Source organism: Halichoerus grypus, chromosome 6 (genome assembly GCF_964656455.1).
Source record: "Halichoerus grypus chromosome 6, mHalGry1.hap1.1, whole genome shotgun sequence".
NCBI classification, from domain to species: Eukaryota; Metazoa; Chordata; class Mammalia; order Carnivora; family Phocidae; genus Halichoerus; species Halichoerus grypus.
Window position 1 is genome coordinate 147,958,769 of NC_135717.1, and position 19,592 is coordinate 147,978,360.

The following is a 19,592-nucleotide window of genomic DNA, read 5'->3' on the forward strand; positions in this document are numbered from 1 at the left end:
TTTTCAGGACTCTACATGTTCCTGATTTTCCTCCCACCTAGAATCCTTTGGTTGCTCCTTTTCATCTCCCCAGCCTCTAAAGTCAAAGCATCCCTGGGCTCAATCTTCGCATTTTTCTTCTTAACATTTCTTCCTTTGATGATCTCAGCCAGCCTCATGACTTCAACTACCATTTTTAGGCATATGGTTCCCAAATTTATATCTTTAGCCTCGACTGTTACCCTAAACCTCAGACTTCTATATATACAAGTGCCTATTTAATACTTTCAGAAGTCTAATAAGCATCTCAAACTTAATATGTCCTGTTTAACTAAGTCCCTGATCATTTCTAAACCTGCTAGAAACACAGTCCTCCCCAGTGTTCAGAACAAAAGTCCTGATAACTCTCTCACATCCTACATCTGATCTGTTAGCAAACTGCACTTCTATCACCTTCCAAATACATTCTGAACTGACTACAACTAATAACTCTACTGCTACCTCCATGCTCTAAGCTACCAGCACCTTCCCAGATTATTGCAACAGTCTCATAACAGGTTTGCCTGCTTCTGTCCTTACCACTCCTGTGATCTATTGCAGACACTGCCTAAGTCAAATTATTTCACTCCTGTCTTCAGAAACTTTCTTTGGTGCTTCTTCTCACTTAAAATAAAAGCCAGAGTCCTTATAGTGAACTGTTAAATCTCTATATGACATGGCCCCTGGTTACCTCTCTGATCTCATGGCCTACTACTGCCCCATCTGCCCACCGTTCCAGCCACAAGGGCTTCTTTGTTGTTTTTCAACACACTCGGTATACTCCTACTTCAGTGCCTTTACACTTATTCCCACTGTTTAGGGACATCTGCACGGCTTACTACTTCACTTCCTGGAAGTGTTCAAGTACCTCCTCAATGCGGCTTTTGCCTCATTAACTAAATTATAACGGCACCTCCAACTACCACCACCATTATTTCACTTACACACACACACACACACACACACACGCACACAAACTCACTAGCTATTTACCTTTGTGCCTTACTTTTTTATCTTCTGCAATTATGTTAAATATGTCATGAACTCACCATGAATAGTTTGCATTAATGTGCCCTGGTATAACTACAGTATGCAGTGCTGCGGAAATAGAAGACCACTGCAGTTTCAAGGGCTCATGTTCAGGTGTATAGGCAAGGTAGTATGTCCCAGGGTAGGGAGAATAAAATGAGACATTAAATTGGGTGAAGTTCATTCAAATGCTGACGAGTCAAATGACTTCTGAAAACTCTCTGCAATGCTGCTACACTGATCAAAATTTTATTCTATTATTAATTATTAAATATCTATTATTATATATATTAATTATTATTAATTATTAAAAAGGGGATAAATAACTATACTCAATTATATCACCATTTTTCATTTCTTTCATATAACTAATATGGTAATAAAGGTTAATGTAATTTTCATTGCAAAAAAATTACAGAAAATATCTCCATCACTTACAAATTTAAACACCAGTAATATATGTAGCTAATAATATACTAGTTAATATAATATATGTAAGTCATTTTTAAAAATGATAAAATTTAAAAAGAAAAATCAATAATATATCTACTGACATAATTTAATAAAAATAAAATACTTATAAAATTGAATGGTACATAAAATAACTTTATATGCTTATTAAACATTACCTTTGTTTCTTTGAAGCTCATTTTTCAAATCTTCAATAATGAAAGTATTTTTCTCCATTTCTTTTGTATATTGTTCTACTTGCTCAGTGAGCATCTTAATTTGACTATCTCGTTCTTGTATACCCTAAAAATATTTTTAAATATTACATATTATTTCTTCATGGGTATTAACATACATTTTAAAAGTAAGGAAAAAAATAGGTCTTATGTTTCTTCAACAAGATTGTAGAATATGTATTTTTTGGGTCAAAACTATGTCCTTTACTACTTTGTATACCGCAACTGCACAACAGTGTTAGATACACTGATATCACTCTAATACTTTCAGATTGATCTAATGGCTAACATCCTGGCAAAGGGAATTCCAGAACTCTCTAATATTTATGGCTTCTTCTGACTCCTTTCATGCTACCGTTCCTCATGACCCACCCATTTCCATCTTTTGCCCTGTAGTACTTCATTCCAAATATTGTCCCTTGCAATTGTTCTTATCCTCCAAATACTTCCCAAATTTCCCTCTTTCTTCCGGACTGTGACTATAGAGCACAGACGAGGGAAGTACACCTTCTACATGAATATATTTGTACTAAAAATAAAATTTAATGTAATACAGTCAAATTATAATGACACTTTCAGCTTTTTCATATTATACAGGATATTTCAGCACCAACAAATAATGTAACAAATGTTAATAAGAGTACTAGGATATTTTTAAGTTTCTAAAAGTTTTTAAGTTTCTTATTAAATAATTCCCAATCAAAACAATATGTCTATTATCTGAATCAACACAGAAAAATACACAAAATAATTCTATTCCTAACTCTAAACTTAATTCTAATTGTTTCTTGGGATTGGATTTCAAAAGACTTTATTATATACCCAATAGTGGAAGCCACTAGGTTAGACACATTGTCTACTTTAACAAACCAAATTTTGAGAAGGTTTTACCTGTTGTAGAGCCATAACGTTACTTTTATCAGCATCAAGCTGGGCATTTTTCAATTTCTCCCTCAGGTTATGTAACATTTGCTGATACTCAATAATTTCATCATCTTTAGAAGACAAAATTAACTAGATATAAACAACATAGGATCTGTTACATAAGAGGAAAATTAATAAACCATTTTTCACTTATGGCAACTACTCTAATATATACCATTAGCAGATACCAGAAAATGCAGGAAATAAAATTCACTTTGAAGTAAGTATCAGCAACTATTTGCATAATCATTTGTTCCTTTTGGACGTACAACCTTAAGTTCAAATAAGAAATGATTCAAAAATATACAGTATAATTTTTGCTGTTTTAGAAATTCAATCTTTAAACAATCTCAAGTTTTCAAAACCTATTCCTAAATAAGAATTATAAATACCTTCATGCAACTACCAGGAAGTTTTGTACAATTAATTTTTATAGAGAAAACCTTAAAATGCCACTGAATGAAGGTGTCTTGTGTTCTTTGCTAGAAGAACCAAATACCAAAATCAACTTATTATTTATAAATTTATCACATATCCAATAAAATAAGATTTTTAAGAACTATTTCTAAATTTCATATTAGAAAACATGTTTGTAAGTGTCTAAAAACTGAAAAATGAACAGCTTTTTCAAATATTTAAGCATAACAATAACTAAAACAAGGACACATGTTAGAAAATAGATTGATCAATATAAAGCAGAGAATCCAAAAATAAATTCAAGTTCAACAAGCATGTCGTATATAATAAATATGAAACCATATTTCAGTAGGAAAAAGATAAAATGTTCAATAAATAATGTTTGGGCAACAGAATAGGTCTGTTGCATCCATACCTCACTCTCCATGCCAAAATTAATTACATATGCTTCAAAGACTTAAATGTAAAAGATGAAACTAGGAGGTACCAGAAGAAAATAGAGAAAACAACTTTATACTCAGAACGCTAATTATGACACAAAGTTCAAAAGCTACAAAAAAATAAACTACATAATACAAAAAAAAAAAAAAAAAAACTTTGTAGTGAAAATACCATAAAGCCAAAGACAAGTGTCAAAACCGGAGGTATGTATTTGGATATATGTGACAACTTGTAGCAATTTAATCCACATATTGGCAAAATAACAAATACACGAAGATATTCATTGTAACATTGTTTCTAATACCAAACATCAGAAACCTGCTAAATATCACATAATAGGGTAGCGCTTAAATAAATAACATACCTATAAAGAAAAATTACAAAGCCATTAAAAAGAACAAAGCAATACTATATATACTGATATAAATAATTCCTAACAATACTGGGTGAAAACAAAATAAAGCGCAAAAGAATACATATACTACCATCTCTCCCCCCAAAATTAAATAGGATGTAAAAACTTCTCTTTTCCAGGGGTCAGTAAACTCAATCAAAGGTCAGATTTGGTCTGCTGCCTGTTTTTGTCAAGTCTTATTGCAAAACAGCCTTGCTCATTCATTTATGTATGCTGTATGTCTGCTTTCATGTTATAATAACAGAGTTTAGTTACACCAGAGACCAGAAGGTCTAAAATATTTACTCTCTGCACTTCTTACAGAAAGTTTACTGGCGCCTGATTGATTCTACAGGGCATCACTGTCACCACTACTGCTTTTGTTTAAAATATAGGTTATCTGAACTTCCCAGATAACCAAATCCAAAGAGCCAACAAGATTTATGTGAACTCTGTTAGAAACAATGACTACAAAAGTGATAGCTTTTAAAATTAGATTTATTCAGAATCGCTTTAGACTTTTTTCAAAATATACAGTCATCATAATCCTAGCTTCTGACATGGGAAGGCCAGAGGATTTGGTTGGGGTTGGAGAGTGGGGAGGAGCAAGAAAGGTGTATTTTGAAAAAACTTCTCAAATGATTCTGAAAGGTCCCTTTCCTTACTCCCATTCCCACTGGAAAACCAATAGTTGGATTGGTCTGAAGGAAGGAGAGTTAGAAAAACTAAAATTAGCCAGGAACTATATATACTTAATACAAGGTAACTATGAGTTATGTAAAAAAATTTAAATTTTACTTAGAATTATCTATTTTAGATGACAAATAAGTTAAGTTTTAGACTTACACTACACATAGGCTAGAGGACTACACAGGAGAGACTGCTTAGTGCTTTCCTAACTAGGACAAAAATTGCCCAATAAAAATGTCACTAACTACCATAAGGCCTTTCAAGAAAACTAAGACTAAGAAATTGAAATCAAAAATACAAATGAAAAACCATTAGATCAACTGAAAAAAGCACCTTCCATTCTTCTACTTTTGCACTGACAGCAGCCATGACTGGATCATCTTCTTCATTTTTTGCTTTCAGAAGATCTGTAAGCTCCTGCACCTAAAAGGCAACAATTGTTTCAAGAATTGTTGCAAAATAGTGCAATATATACATATTTGTTAGATATGCATATTTACACATATATTACACATACACAGTATACATACTCATACACATATATGTGTATACATTACCAATGCATATTCATTATTGGAGCAGTTCTGTAGTTAGAAGTGGTATTTAATGGTTTCTGTATCATTACAGATGTCTAATTATTTGTCATTACTAGAGAATTATATTTTTGAGCATTATTCTATTTTTTACACTAGTTTAATACCATGTAAAAAATGAGCAATGTATGGGCGCCTGGGTGGCTCAATTGGTTAAGCGACTGCCTTCGGCTCAGGTCATGATCCCAGGGTCCTGGGATTGAGTCCCACATCGGGCTCCCAGCTCAGCGGGGAGCCTGCTTCTCCCTGTGACCCTCTCCCCTCTCATGCTGTTTCTCTCTCTCTCACTAATAAATAAATAAATAAAAAATCTTAAAAAAAAAAATGAGCAATGTATTGGTTTTCTGATATTTATAGTGTATTTATTTTACGGTATAAAACTTAACTTCAGGTCCACAGGACTTCTAAGCATCTTTAGTAGAAAATCCCCATATTTATTAGTTTTCCAGGACTGCTGTCTACACATTCATTCAGGTATCAACTACAAGGTATGCGTAGGGGCATTAGAGAAAACACATATGGACAAACATGTCAGCATGGCAACATGTTACAGTAAAACGTATATTACAGCATAAGACAGAAATTCATATCCTAGAAAGTTAAAGTACTTTTTAGTTTCACATAAATAGTAATGATACGATATGAAGTCTGCACGAATGAGTTACTCTAACAGCAATTCTTACTTGAAGCCGGTAATGATCATTTTCTTTTTTTAATTGGTCCATTATGTTATCTGTTTGATGGACAATAGCTTTCATCCTGTTATACTCATCCGTCATCTTTTCCATCTCCTGTACAGACTCTTCTAGATTTTTTCTCATTTCTTGATTCTGAACTTCAATTTTTTCATTAGCTTCTGTTAAAGTCTAATAAAGTTAAAGACACTATGGTTAACTTAAGAAACTGAAATTTAAACTAAATTAAACAGAGTCCTAAGTGCCTGCTGAAGAATAGAGAATTCTTTAGAGATCTGTAGTAGCAATTTCTTTTGACCAATTAAATCAAATTAAATATCAAGCAAATTGTATCTAAAAAGCTTTGTTCTTCTTAATGTCCAAGATAGGCATATAAAATGAATGAATCGTAAGATTTATAACTTTAAAGATGCAATTTATTTCACGTTTCCAAAGGCATAGTTGCAGATTTCTACTACAGAATTTAAATGTAGGGCCAAATACTAGGTTTATATTAATAAAATTGAAGTTTTATAAGAATCATTGCCTTGAACTGACTTCTATTTTACCTGAATTTCATCCAGATATTGGACAAGTTCATAGTTTTTTTTAGACAATTGTGATCGGTAGTCACTGTCTTCTCCTCTTCGTGATAAAAGTGTTTCTTTTTGTGAATCTATTTGTTTCTGATAGTCAATGATATCCTGACGAAGCTGCTCGTTCTGAAGGCAGACCAAATACAATATTCTATATTAAGAAACTATGCATAGAAACAAAATTTCATCCTCTAAATAGTTGATCTCAAAATATATCTTTAAACTCCCAAGGTCTCACCACCCTTAAAGTCTCACCTTTTTCTTTAGACGTTTGTTCTCCAGAAAAGAACAGGAAAAAGATAATTAGAAATGAGAAAGATGATACATAATTAAAATTAAGAATTAGAAATTAAAACAAAAAAGAGAAATTTTAGAAGGAGATATTATTTTGGATAATCAAAGAAAGCAAGAATATTCATTACCAACCAAAACAAAGAATATTTTGGTTATGTTAATAAGATAAGAACTCTTATAAGGATAAACAATGTACAAACATTATTTGGCTCAGAAGAACCAAATAATAAAGAACTTATAAGATTTCATGAGAAACAAAACATTTAAAAGAATACTGGGTAAAATAAGAGAAGACAGAAATCCAGTTATTCAGTCAATTAGCAAAATAACAAAGAATGGCTTATGAAACAAAGCAAAATTTACCCACATAAAGTAAGAGATGAATGTAGTACTTAATGGCCTCAACTTTCAATTTATTTTCTATTTCCCTGAGACAAATTCATATCATAAAATCAGGCAGCTTAATAGCATCAGTTACTTAGAAGGTTCCAGTTGTGGTTAGAGTATAAATTTATGAAAACTTTTTAACAAGTAACTTTGTTGAACTACCACAACTACTAAAATTTTTTACCAACCTCTCTTCTTAATTTGCTGTTTTCATTTTCTGCTTCCTCATTTCGAAGAGCCAACTAAAATAGGAAAAAAAAAATAATGTTCAGCAGTAATTCAATATAAAACCAGGTTTTCGGCTAATCAATTTAAATTTTACATTCTCTCCAATGAAGTAGAGAATGATTAACTACTAAGGACTCATGTTGATCAAAGACATGAATAATAAACCAAAACTTGTGAAATCTAAGGATTATAAAAAACAAAACAGGTTGAGTTTAAAAGATTTAAAAAAAACTAAAACCAAAACTCTAACCAAAGGATACAGAAACAAAGTAATAAACAAATTATCCCCCCCTCAAAACCTAATGAGTAATTTTCTGTCCAAGATCTTTAATATTTTGCAGTTCTTCTATGTCAGAGCTAGAATATACTCTTTGCTCTGCTGAGCATTTAAATTACTTAGAAATATAAGGCAGCACAACATAATGGTTAAAAAGAAGCAATCTGAAATCAGACTGGCCCAGGTTTATATTCTTTGTCCACTAATTTCTGGTAGAGTATGAACAAGTGATTTACCATCTCTTAAATCCAATTTTCCCATCTCATATGTTGATGTAAAAATTAAGTATAATGTATATGAAGTCCTTAGCACAATGCTCAGTGCAGGAAATAACAAAAAATTATGGAGCATTTTCCCCTCCTCTCATAAATGATTTCATTTGTGACTCTTTTGTTTCCCAAAACAGGCAAATACTATAACTATTATCATAGATTTTCTCATCCATTATCCAAACCCCATCCCTCTTACGGCCTTTCACTTTTCTGCTTTTCTCCCTAATTCAAGGAGAAAGCAAAATTCTCAGTGGTTTTCAATTAAAACATAGTTAAAAGTCTGTAATAAATAAGCAAATGCAGTATGTGATCCTTGATGGAACCTTGCATATTGGGTGGAGGGACTATGAAAGGCAGTATTAGGCCAATAGAAAAAAATACAATTACAGACTAGATATTAGATAAGAGTATTGAATAAAAATAAATTTCCTGCATATGGTAATTATATAGTGGTTATGTTACAGAATACTCCTCTTTTTCAGAGACATGCTGAAATATTTCAGTGTGCAGTATCATAATATCCACAGTTAACTCTCAAATGGCTCAGCAAAAATAAAGAGAGAAATATGTGTATATAACGATACTGATGGAGAAAGTAAATGTGGCAAAATTTTGACAACTGGTGAATCTATATGAAGAGCATAAAATGTTTATTCCTTTTCTTACAATATTTATGAAGGTTTGATAGTTTTCAAAATAAAAAGTTTAGGGAAAGTTTATAATAAAATGCAAAATGCTATACAAATCTCCAGAGTTTACCTACTACTATCATCATCGTCGTCACCTGGGAATTAAGAAACAGTCCCATTGTGTTTTGAACTGGAAAATTTTAACAAGGCAAGAGATGTCAAGAACTTAACGCTGAAGCATTTAGCACTACTGATGCTCTTTTCCCTTAGTTTTTCAAACATTACATTCTTGAGTTTTGTCTTTTCTTGTGCTGTTCCTTGAAGCACTTCTTCCTATTTCATTAGACATTTCTCAGAGATCTCCCTTACAGTCATTTCTATGGCTTCATAGCTGTGTTCTTAATTCACAAATATTCATCATCCACCCAGTGTCTTTCATGAATTCCAAATCCAGTTATCCTTTTTGAATATGCCCACTGTGACCTCAAACTCAACATGTACAAAAGTGAAAACCGAAGTAATAATTACACACTTTCTAGTTCCTTTTGTGTCTCTACTTAAATGACACTGTCTCCTTATGCAGTGGTCCAATGCAGAAAACTCTCCATTCCTCCCTCTCCTCTGACAACCAATCAATCATTCACCACATCCAATTACACCCACATCTCTAAACGTGTCTATATCCCTTAATCCCTTGAGTCATGACTTTAATTAGCCCATCATCAGCACCTGCCTGAATTAGCAGCAATGTCTCCTTACTATACTTAGTCCCCTTCAATCCACTCTCTGTAAAGCTGAATAAAGTTCAAAAGTAGATCTGATCATGATATTCTTGTATTCAATATTTTTATTGGCTCCTTTTAGGAAAAACACCCAATTCCTCAGGAACTGGCCTGTGCTTATCTCTCCAGAGGATCACAAATGTTTAAACTAGAAAGGCAGGATAGTACAGTGGTTTAGAGCATAGATTCACTGAGTAAGTTTGGACTCAAATCCTGGTTTTACCACTTATTTCTGTAACCGTGAACAATTACTTACCCCTCCTGTGTCTCAGTTTCCTTATCTATAGCATGGGGAAATGTTACCTATCTCATGATAAGTATGAAATGAGGAATAATGAATTAGTGCATATAAAATATCTGGCACACAGTAAGGATTCTACACTAGCTATTTTTACCTATATTTCAGCCAAAATGACTGTAGTTCCCTGAATTCACCATGCCATCTCTTCCCTCCAGATCTTAGCAATGTTGTATCTTCAGGCCAGAATGCCCTATCTTTAACCACCACGTATGTATACTCCAACCCTTTGCCAGACTAACTACTACTTCAGGTCTCAGTTTACAAATCACTTCCTCAAGACTGATTTAGGTAACCCTCCCCAGAGTATCCTCTGTTATATTTATTATTGACAATGAATATCAAGAAGTAGGGTATCATTGCCCTTTGTATTCCTAGTACCTAACCGTTTCTGGCAAGCTATAAATACTCCATAAAGTGAATGACTGGTTAAGGGCAAAGAAGAAATTGCCAACAACTCATATTCCATCTCAAGGAATCTAGCAACTGGAATGGTACATGGGCCATATATTCAAGTTTTCTGTGTTTGTACCTATGAATAAAAGATAGCAGTCTAAGAAGAATGGACACGGTACTTTTGATTAGCTAAGGGTGCATGGTATGAATGACAAAAAGTTGATTAATATATGGGCTAGACAGAAGAACAACAGTCCAGAAAACCACAGATATCCCCCTAATAAGCAATTCTATTACTGTATGTCATAGGTTGAATCCTTAATGATTAAGAAATCCATAGGTCTGTTATGTTTTATAGAGTCAACTAAACAGACAATCCTCTAAGAACTTATTTCTAACCTTTAGGTGGCATCAATCCATACTTTTTTCACCACAAAAATGGTATGGATAGATCACCTTTGCATGAATCTTCTAAATTATATAAGAAAATAGATATATCAAGAATAGGCATGTTTTTCCTTACAAAATCAATTTATAACAAATTCTTTAAAATAGCAACACCTTATAATCATTGTTGTCTACTTAAAATTTACCACCTTCTATTTTTAAGAGAACAATAGACAAAATAAAATTATTAGGATGTAATAAAATATTGACCTAAAGGACACAAAGGTAGAAAAAGCTTTTGGGAATCAGGGATGGGACAGTTACCACACTTAGGCAGCAGATTTTATATAAGTTTACTGACAGGTGAGGCAAAATAGGAAACATGCTGTTTTCTGACAGGAACTCACAAATTCAGCTGCAAAAAATTTTTTCCTCAAACTAAATTTAAGTGACCACTGCATGAATTATTTTATAAATAATGAAGAATAACATAAAAGGCAATAACTATATTTGTATAAAAGATAAAATGTTGTACTTTAAAATATACACTGATTTATAAAATGCTGGCATTAACACGACTTCTTAAGAACCTATATTTTTTTACATATAGGTATTTATTGCACAAAGCGAGGTACTCCCAAAAACAAGAAATTTGATTTAAAGATGTGTTGACAACATGAACAGTGATACAAAACCTGAGAGGTAAGTATACACCAATTCTCACATAAAACATACAATTGATAGTTACCATTATAAAAAGTATAATCAGGTGTTTTTAGGTAACTTGATCAGTTAAAATTCATTGAGGAAAGTGTGCCTTACTTGTTCATTAACCTTCTTCTCTTTCTCCAACTCCTTTTCCATGTCCTCCAATTCTCTATCTTTTTGTTCCAACTGTTTTTCAAGTTGGCGAATTTCATCACGTAAAAACCGAGTGTCACGTCCACCTGCAGACTGCTGGGCCATCTTAAAGTAATAAAACAGAAGTATAAATCAGTCCCATTATAATTGGAGAATCAACAACAAATTGACTTTAAATTTGTATTATAATCAGCACCAGATGTTTAAAATCATGTTAGCTTAAGAACCTGTTTTGTAAAATTGTGTATTTAAGCTTTAGTTTGCAGACTGACAAGCCCTTAAGCTTCTTCTGAGCCACCCACAGCTCTGAATTGACTGTCAATCGCTCAGGCTCTATTATAACCATTGAGCCACAGACACCAGACTAAACTGCACAAGCAGAGAACAAAGGCAATGAACTATCAAGGCTTGTCCTGAGCATCACAACTCTGAAACCAGGCTACAAACCAGCAGGGACTCCACCCAGTCATTGACTTCTGGTGACTTTATTTTTTTTAAACATTTTTACTTATTTGAGAGTGAGTGAGTGAGAAAGAGGAAGAGAATCTGAAGCAGACTCTGCACCGAGCACAGAGCCCGATGCGGGGCTCGAGCCCACAGCTGCGAGATCATGACCTGAGCCAAAACCAAGAGTCGGACACTCAACTGACTGAGCCACCCAGGGAACCCAACTTGTGGTGCTCTTAACCTGCCCTTTCCCTCATACCCTATTTAAACCAGTGCTGTCCAACAGGACTTTCTGGGATAATGGAAATGTTCTCTGCATGCCTGAATACCATAGCCACTATCTACAAGTGGCTTTGAGCACTTGAAATGTGGCTACTGCAACTACAGAACTGAATTTTTAATTTTTATTGTAATGAATTTAAGTGTATAGCGACAAGTGATTAGTGCTTCTGTACTGGATGGCTCAGACTAAGATTACCTTGAAAATCTTGTGCCAGATTGGGGCACCTGGCTGGCTCAGTAGGTAGAGCATTCAACTCTTGATCTCAGGGTCATGAGTTTGAGACCCATGTTGGGGATAGACTTTACTTAAAAAAAATCTTGTGGTAGATTAAATCCATTTCATTTCATATTCCTGTTATTTGGGGTCATGGTCCAAAATGTATCCTTTAGTTATCTACCTGTCTCACATTCATCTCTTTACCGTACAGTTGTGATACTTCTATATATTAAATAGTTTTCTCCCTCTTTTCCTCCTTCAGAAAACTTTCCTTTGTGCTCTCAAAAATCTTCTTTCAAGATAAATTAATATTTTATACTCTTAGCCCTTTTACTAAATCATGCTCCCCATCTCCCCTCCTTAGCTGCAATTTGGTTTCTTTAGTATACTAAATCCTTTGGAACTCTTTTAATTGGGAGATGCTCATTCTTTCACATCCCAAGACCTCAAGGGCAAGAGAAGGTGTTGATTTACTTCAACCTGCAACTTGCAGGCTATCATTCCTCCACCACCTTGTGAAAACTCCAGTTACTATGAATTTTATATGATATCCAGCTATCCAATCCCTACCTACTCATGGTAGCAGCAAACTACTAACTTCCCAATTGCTCCCTCTCAAAATTCATTGAGAATTTTTGGCACATGGCTCATAGTGTTTCACTAAAGCCCCCCTAAGCAGTTTCCACATCCATATAACTTTCATTCTAGTCTCTCTCTATCTTTTTACATGCTTCTTGAATTCACTATAGCCTCCCACTCTCATGCCCACACCAGAACCTTGTCCCAGCGGAAACATTTTCTCATGATTCCTAGTATACCTCCCTCTGACCTCATAGGACCCTCTGATCCCTTGACTTGTCTCTAACCTCTCCCACCATTCAAATCTTGATTTACCCATTCAGCTGAGATTTCATAATCATTACTTATCACTTCAACCACTTTCTTACCAATATCTCCCACTGCCCTGTCCTTCTATTCTACAGTAGCTGCCTGGCTAAATACTAACAGAATCAATCCAATTTCATAATTCATTTAATAAGTATATATTGAGAATGGTTGATATTTTTCTAGGAGATGGATATATAGTATGGAATAAAAAATAACTCATCCTAGTTGACAGAGTTAGTAAGTAAAAGAATCAGGATTTGAATTCAAATTGTCTGACTCCAGATACCCTAATCTCCAGCTCATTCTCCACTATATTTCAAGCTTAATTTTCCTTAAACTTTAACCACACATCTTCCACTCTTATTTTTAGCAAATGGGCTTTCCCTCCAACCTCTCAACTTCCAGGTATTCAATCTACAAACATAAAATCTTCTGTATACATCCACATTTCCTACTACAAAGGAAGAAGGTCTTTTCTTTTAAAGGCTAACTCATTTATATCACATTCCTTCCCACATTCTCAGGAATCTCAATGTATTCAGTTCCTTAACAATATATTCATATTTTGGCTCTTAGCTTTCTCAAAAGCTACTTCTTCTGCATATCCTTCCATCACTATTCCTCAAATTCCCATGTGCCTCCACTCCAGTTACTAGTAATCTTCTGTATACCTCTCTAGACTGTAAGCCTCAGGTTACTGAATTTTTTCTTTTCTTTTAAGTTTTATTTATTTATTTGAGAGAGAGAGAGAGAGAGAGCACAAGCAGGGGGAGCAGCATGCATAGGGAGAGGGAGAAGTAGGCTCCTGGCTGAGCAGGGAGCCCAATATGGGGCTTGATCCCAGGACCCTGGGATCATGACCTGAGCCGAAGGCAGCTGCTTAACCAACTGAGCCACCCAGGCACTCCTACTGAATGTTTTTATTTTGTTCATAATTGGATGCTCAATCCTAAGAATTTAAGTATTCTTAAACTTAAGAATTTACATTAAATGTAAAATATATGTTAAACAAACAACAAATTATGAACACAATATCATTCTTGTGATTTTTTCCAGCCAATAATATAAAATTTTGAAAATAATTCAAAATAATAAAATTAACAACAATTACACCCTAGGTAATACAAAAGGACATACCTCCAGTTCATTTTCCAGTTTCATTACTTTAGTTTTTAATTGATTTTCTATTAAAAAAAAAGTTTCAATTGGTCAGATTTATCTCAAAACAAATTTTTAAATAAATTTCAACAAAGTAATAAAATTGTTAAAGATTCCATCATGATTATAAGGTAACATAAGAAAAAAATAACTTTTATACCTCATCCATGAAATAAGAGTTCTAGAAATGTCTTTCAAAATAAAGTGAGTATATAAATTTTATAGAGTATATTAAACAGAATCCCCTATTTAACACTATGATAAAGTTTTCCAGGGTGTTTACCAAATTTTGCTTGTTCTTCTCCAGCTTTTTCAACTTCCTCCAAAGCTAGCTCTACTTCTTGAGCTTTCATCTAAACAAAAAAGAAAGGTTATTTCAATTATGTCTTTACATAAACACTGAAAATGAGGATTTTGTTTCACTTGCTTTCCCAATATTTAGCGCCTTCAATGCCTGGGATATGGAGACTTTCAGTAAATATTTGTTGAATAGACGATTTTCTTACTTAAGGATATAATTCCTAGATTCCTAACAGCTTGAAATATCTTTCATTCCTCTTTTTCCTTCGTCTTATATCCAGTACTGTAACTTTTCCCTTTGTAATGTTTTCTACTTTTTCTTTTACCATTGTCATTACTTTAGTCCATAATCTTCTGTCTAACCTTCTTCACAATGTTATCTCTAAATGGCTTCAATTCCCTTCAATTTGTCCTATTAACATACCTAGTTTAGCCTTCCTAAAGCATACTTTTGTTATTACCAGTTGTGGCTCGAAAACCTCTAATGGCCCCTCATTGCTGATAGTATAAAATACACCTGTATTACCCTTGACAGCCTACTGCAAGCTATACCCAACATTCGTTTCCTCTATAACCTACTATAAATTTTCTGCACCTGTCTCCTCAACCATAAAGAATAAGCACATTTTTTTAAAATTAATTTATTTATTTTTAATTTTATTTTATTATGTTAGTCACCATTCATTGCATCATTAGTTTCTGAGGTAGTGTTCCATGATTCATTGTTTGCATATAACACCCAGTGCTCCATTCAATACGTACCCTCCTTAATACCCATCCCTGGGCTAACCCATCCCCCCCCCAACCCCTCCCCTCTAGAACCCTCAGTTTGTTTCTCAGAGTCCATAGTCTCTCATGGTTCGTCTCCCCCTCCGGTTTGCCCCCCTTCATTTTTCCCTTCCTTTTTTTTTTTTTTAACATATAATGTATTATTTGTTTCAGAGGTACATGTCTGTGATTCATCAGTCTTACACAATTCACAGCACTCACCATAGCACATACCCTCCCCAATGTCTATCACCCAGCCACCCCATCCCTTCCACCCCCCACCATTCCAGCAACCCTCAGTTTGTTTCCTGAGATTAAGAATTCCTCATATCAGTGAGATCATATGATACTTGTCTTTCTCTTACTGACTTACTTCACTTAGCATAATACCCTCTAGTTCTATCCATGTCATTGCAAATGGCAAGATTTCAGTTTTTTTGATGGCTGCATAATATTCCATTGTATATATACACCACATCTTCTTTATCCATTCATCTGTTGGTGGACATCTGGGCTCTTTCCATAGTTTGGCTATTGTGGACATTGCTGCTATAAACATTGGGGTGCACGTACCCCTTCGGATCACTACATTTCTATCTTTGGGGTAAATATCCAGGAGACTAAGCACATTTTCTAGTCCAAGTTTTTATTTAAGGTGATTTCCAGCTTTAGAAGCTTTTTAATGTTTACCACTGCTTTCCACTTACCTAAAATTACTCATCAGTCTTTGCCCCTCATGAGGCCTTCTCTCACCTAAATCTTTCCCCCTCCCAACAAACCCCTATACAAGTGTTCACACTTTTCATTCTGACTTCAGGATTATGTTAACATAATTACTAAGGACCTCTCTATGTTATTTTTAAACATACCCATTCTGTTTCCCTTAGACATTCTTCTAGGAACTTTAGAGCAGAAACCAGCAATGTTTTGCACACTAAAATTTTCAATCCACATTTGAAGAGATCTCATTTTTGAGTGATTTTGATATTACAAAGTACTTTCATAAAGACGAACTTATTTAAGAACAGTTCCTTAAACGTCCTCCAATAGTCAAAACCATTATTAAAACCTACTGCATACAAACCTTCATTAGTGATTGAGTAATTCTGAAAAGGTGTATCATATTTTCTTGACTTTCAGTTTTTAGCTCACTTATTTCCACCTAAGTAAAAAGAAAAACAACTATTTTATGTTTTATAACCCTTGGGCAAAATATAAAAATTCTTCCATTTGTAATATTCATTGATTTCAGGGACAACTTAGATTAATCATAGTTGTGTGTATATATATGTATGTGTGTGTATTGTTTATCAATTAAGCACCTTGGATAAGGAAATCAATAAATTATCTGCCAATTCTTCTTGACGAGGCAGGTCATCTGGATCAACTTTTATTATTTCTTTCCAGTTTATATTAGGTGGCATCTTGAAATCTTTCACTGTGCTTTACTTTCTGTAACAAAACAGGTGGGTATTAGCATTTTCGAGGTAAATCCTATTTTTATAGATTACATCATTATAACCCTCTATGCAGATAAGTGGGCAAAATAGCCTTGATCAAAATTATAGCAGCTGGCACAAACCAACAAAGACTGCACCGGCTGAATAAACCACTACGGATTCTCTCTTATAACTAATCCAGGTCAGAACTAAGATTCTGAGTCCCCTCCTCCACGCCCCCTTACCTCCGAGGCGCGCGAACATCTAATGGTGCCAAACGCGGGGGTACTTGGAAGGCTGAAAATGAACCCTGATTCGGTGAAGCAGGAACTAGGGGTAAAAAAAAAAAAGGTGTGTAAATAAACGCCTGAAATGAGAGCAGGTAGGCCGGGGAAACCGGGGCTGAAGCTAGGAGAAGGCCGACGGATTGCGGACCAAAGACTTAGGAGGGGTGGGGAAGACAGGCTGTTACATACGGGCCCTGAGACTTAAAGAACCTTTTTGGGAAGAAACTGGCTGCTCCTGCTCACCAAGATCCACCCACCTAACCGAGCGTGGCAACCAGCAGAGGTCCCTGATCTGCCGCACGGACCAAGGTTGGCCCCGCCGCCACGCCTGACCGCTCCCCAGCGCGGTTCCACCCGGACTCGATCCCGCCAACAGGTCCTGTGCAAGCAAGAGCGGCGGCGGCTGCTAGGCGACACCATTCCCCACCCCGCGAAAGACGGCACAAGGCCCCGGATGCGAAGGGAGCCTACATTTCACGACCTTGGGTGATGCTTTGCGTTTAGATTCTCCTGCAGGGTCCCTTGGACTCTCTGTTAAAGACGGAGAAGGCGAGGAATAAGGACTCCAAATCCCAGAGTGCAGTTCTGCTTGGAGTCTTGTGCATGCTGGGAACTGAAGTCTATGAGAGGTGGAGGGAGGCCGTTCCCAGAGTGCAATGCGGGAGGCTGCGACGGTACCGTGGTGGTGGGGGAACGACCCAGAGGCGGGAGGCGCAGTGGCTGAGGCGCGTCTGCGCCAGTGACCTGAATGAGGTAGACCATGACTGTGCCTTTGGTGGCGTCACTAGCTGGGCCGCTTTTCCTGGGATTTCTCTAAGCCATCTCCTGGTGGAACCGCTCCCAGGTGAGGTCGAGCTGTGGGTCAGAGGCGGGGGAGGAATTGAGGGGAGCGGTCCCGGCTTAATGAAGCTCGTGCTATTGGCGCGGAAGGACTCGGTCCAGGTCTGAAGAGGTGAGAAGAACCCGTTTCCTTAGGTGTTTTAGAGGGTTTCCACGGGTGGTGCCCTCTGTAAGAAGAAAAAGAAAGTTTTAGTTTTCTTTGCGCTCTGAATTTACTCCGTACGGTGGAGTGGGGGCCGCACGGCCAAGATCATGGTTTCGGGGTGAGTGAAGAATTGAGAAGAGGACATATTCTCTGCCCGCCTTACCTGTAGCACCATAGCCTTCGCGGATTGGAGGACCTGAAGATTGAAGAGCTGGTATAGAGTGAAGGCTCTAGAAAGGAGTGTTTAGAATTTGCCCAGCCTGATGCTGGGGTGGAGAGAGAAGGGGCCTCAGTACTCGCCAGCCTGGATGCTGTCACTTTCTTGGTTACCGAAGATGCCCTCATATGAAAGCGTTTCTCAGGTGTTTACAGTTCTTTCGGTCGAGTTTTGTTCATCCCGCTGTGCTCAGCCATTCTGGAATATGATACACTACTAGATAACTTTCTTAAGCTGTAGACTTGAAATCTAAACGACATTTTCGACTGTTGGAGCAGTGCCTTCTATTTTTTTTTTTTAAGGACTTTTTCTTATCTATAATTGATACTAAGTTTTCCTTCTGAAAATATACAGATTTCTTTCTAAACCACGTATTTGGGTAAAACAAATAATAGCTCAGAAAATAAAAAGATATTGATTTAGTGGGATACATTTTAAAAACATTCATCAGATTTGCAGGAATGATAATTTTGTTGTATCCTTTACTGAGATTATATGCCACATACTGTTCATTATTTTTTTTAACCATGCTGACATTACATCCCCAGAACTTATTTGTCTTGTAACTCTGTTTCTACCTTTTGACCAGTATGTTCTTTGTTTCCATGAGTTTGTTTTGTTTGGGGTTTTTTTTTAGATTCTGCATGTGAGATCCATACAGTATTTGTATTTTTCTTTCTGATACTTAGCATAATGCTCTCAAGATCCATCCATGTTGTCCCAAATGGCAAGATTTCATTCTTTTCATGGTTGAATAATCCATTGTATATACCACATTTTCTTTATTCATCTCTCAGTGGCCACTTATTTCCATGTCTTGGCTACTGTAAACAGTTATGCAGTGGATATGGGGGTGCCGATATCTCATGCACATAGTGATTTTGTTTCCTTTGGATATATATCCAGAAATAGAATTGCTGGATAATATGGTAGTTCTGTTTTTAAGTTGAGTAATCTCCGTAACTGTGTTCTGTAATGGCTACACTAGTTTACATTCCCACCAGCAGTGCACAAGGGTTCCCTTTTCTCCCCGTCCTCGATAACCCTTATTATCTCTTGTCTTTTTGATGACAGCAAACTGACAGGTGTGTGGTGATATCTCATGGTTCTGATTTGCATTTCCCTGGTGATTAGTGATGTTGAGCACCTTTTCATATATCTGTTGGCCATTTGTATGTCTTTGGAAGAAGTTCCTCAAATTATTTGCTTTTTTGCTGTTGAGTTGTAGGTGTTCCTTACATATTTTGGATATTAACCCCTTATCAGATATATGATTTGCAGGTATTTTCTTCCATCCCATAGGTTCTTTTCATTTTGATGATAGTTTCCTT

At 35.6% G+C, this 19,592-nt stretch overlaps 2 protein-coding genes across 12 annotated transcripts in view; one reads left to right on the forward strand and one right to left on the reverse strand.

Moving 5' to 3' along the window:
- The window catches only part of CEP290 (centrosomal protein 290), an 84,513-nt gene extending 66,988 nt beyond the window's left edge, over positions 1 to 17,525 (reverse strand). Inside the window, exons 1-14 of one of the 5 annotated variants that reach the window (XR_013449290.1) lie at positions 17,317 to 17,525; positions 17,018 to 17,102; positions 16,656 to 16,785; positions 16,418 to 16,495; positions 14,549 to 14,618; positions 14,245 to 14,291; positions 11,235 to 11,378; positions 7,332 to 7,385; positions 6,718 to 6,738; positions 6,436 to 6,588; positions 5,876 to 6,058; positions 4,933 to 5,022; positions 2,625 to 2,747; positions 1,677 to 1,800 (exon numbers count right to left, since the gene is read on the reverse strand). Coding sequence is in view for 4 of the 5 variants with exons in the window: in XM_036087262.2 (XP_035943155.2) it covers positions 1,677 to 1,800; positions 2,625 to 2,747; positions 4,933 to 5,022; positions 5,876 to 6,058; positions 6,436 to 6,588; positions 6,718 to 6,738; positions 7,332 to 7,385; positions 11,235 to 11,378; positions 14,245 to 14,291; positions 14,549 to 14,618; positions 16,418 to 16,495; positions 16,656 to 16,757 (1,189 nt within the window). In the remaining variant the exon portion in view is untranslated. Of the gene's footprint in view, positions 1 to 1,676; positions 1,801 to 2,624; positions 2,748 to 4,932; positions 5,023 to 5,875; positions 6,059 to 6,435; positions 6,589 to 6,717; positions 6,739 to 7,331; positions 7,386 to 11,234; positions 11,379 to 14,244; positions 14,292 to 14,548; positions 14,619 to 16,417; positions 16,496 to 16,655; positions 16,786 to 17,017; positions 17,103 to 17,302 lie in introns of all 5 variants that reach the window. The other 4 variants (XM_036087262.2, XM_078076388.1, XM_078076389.1 and 1 more) reach the window with 4 other exon arrangements.
- A 184-nt stretch (positions 17,526 to 17,709) lies between these two features.
- The window catches only part of TMTC3 (transmembrane O-mannosyltransferase targeting cadherins 3), a 91,444-nt gene continuing 89,561 nt past the window's right edge, over positions 17,710 to 19,592 (forward strand). For all 7 annotated transcript variants that reach the window (XR_013449294.1, XR_013449291.1, XR_013449292.1 and 4 more), the window contains exon 1: positions 17,710 to 17,903. The gene's annotated coding sequence lies outside the window, so the exon portion shown is untranslated. The remainder of the gene's footprint in view (positions 17,904 to 19,592) is intronic.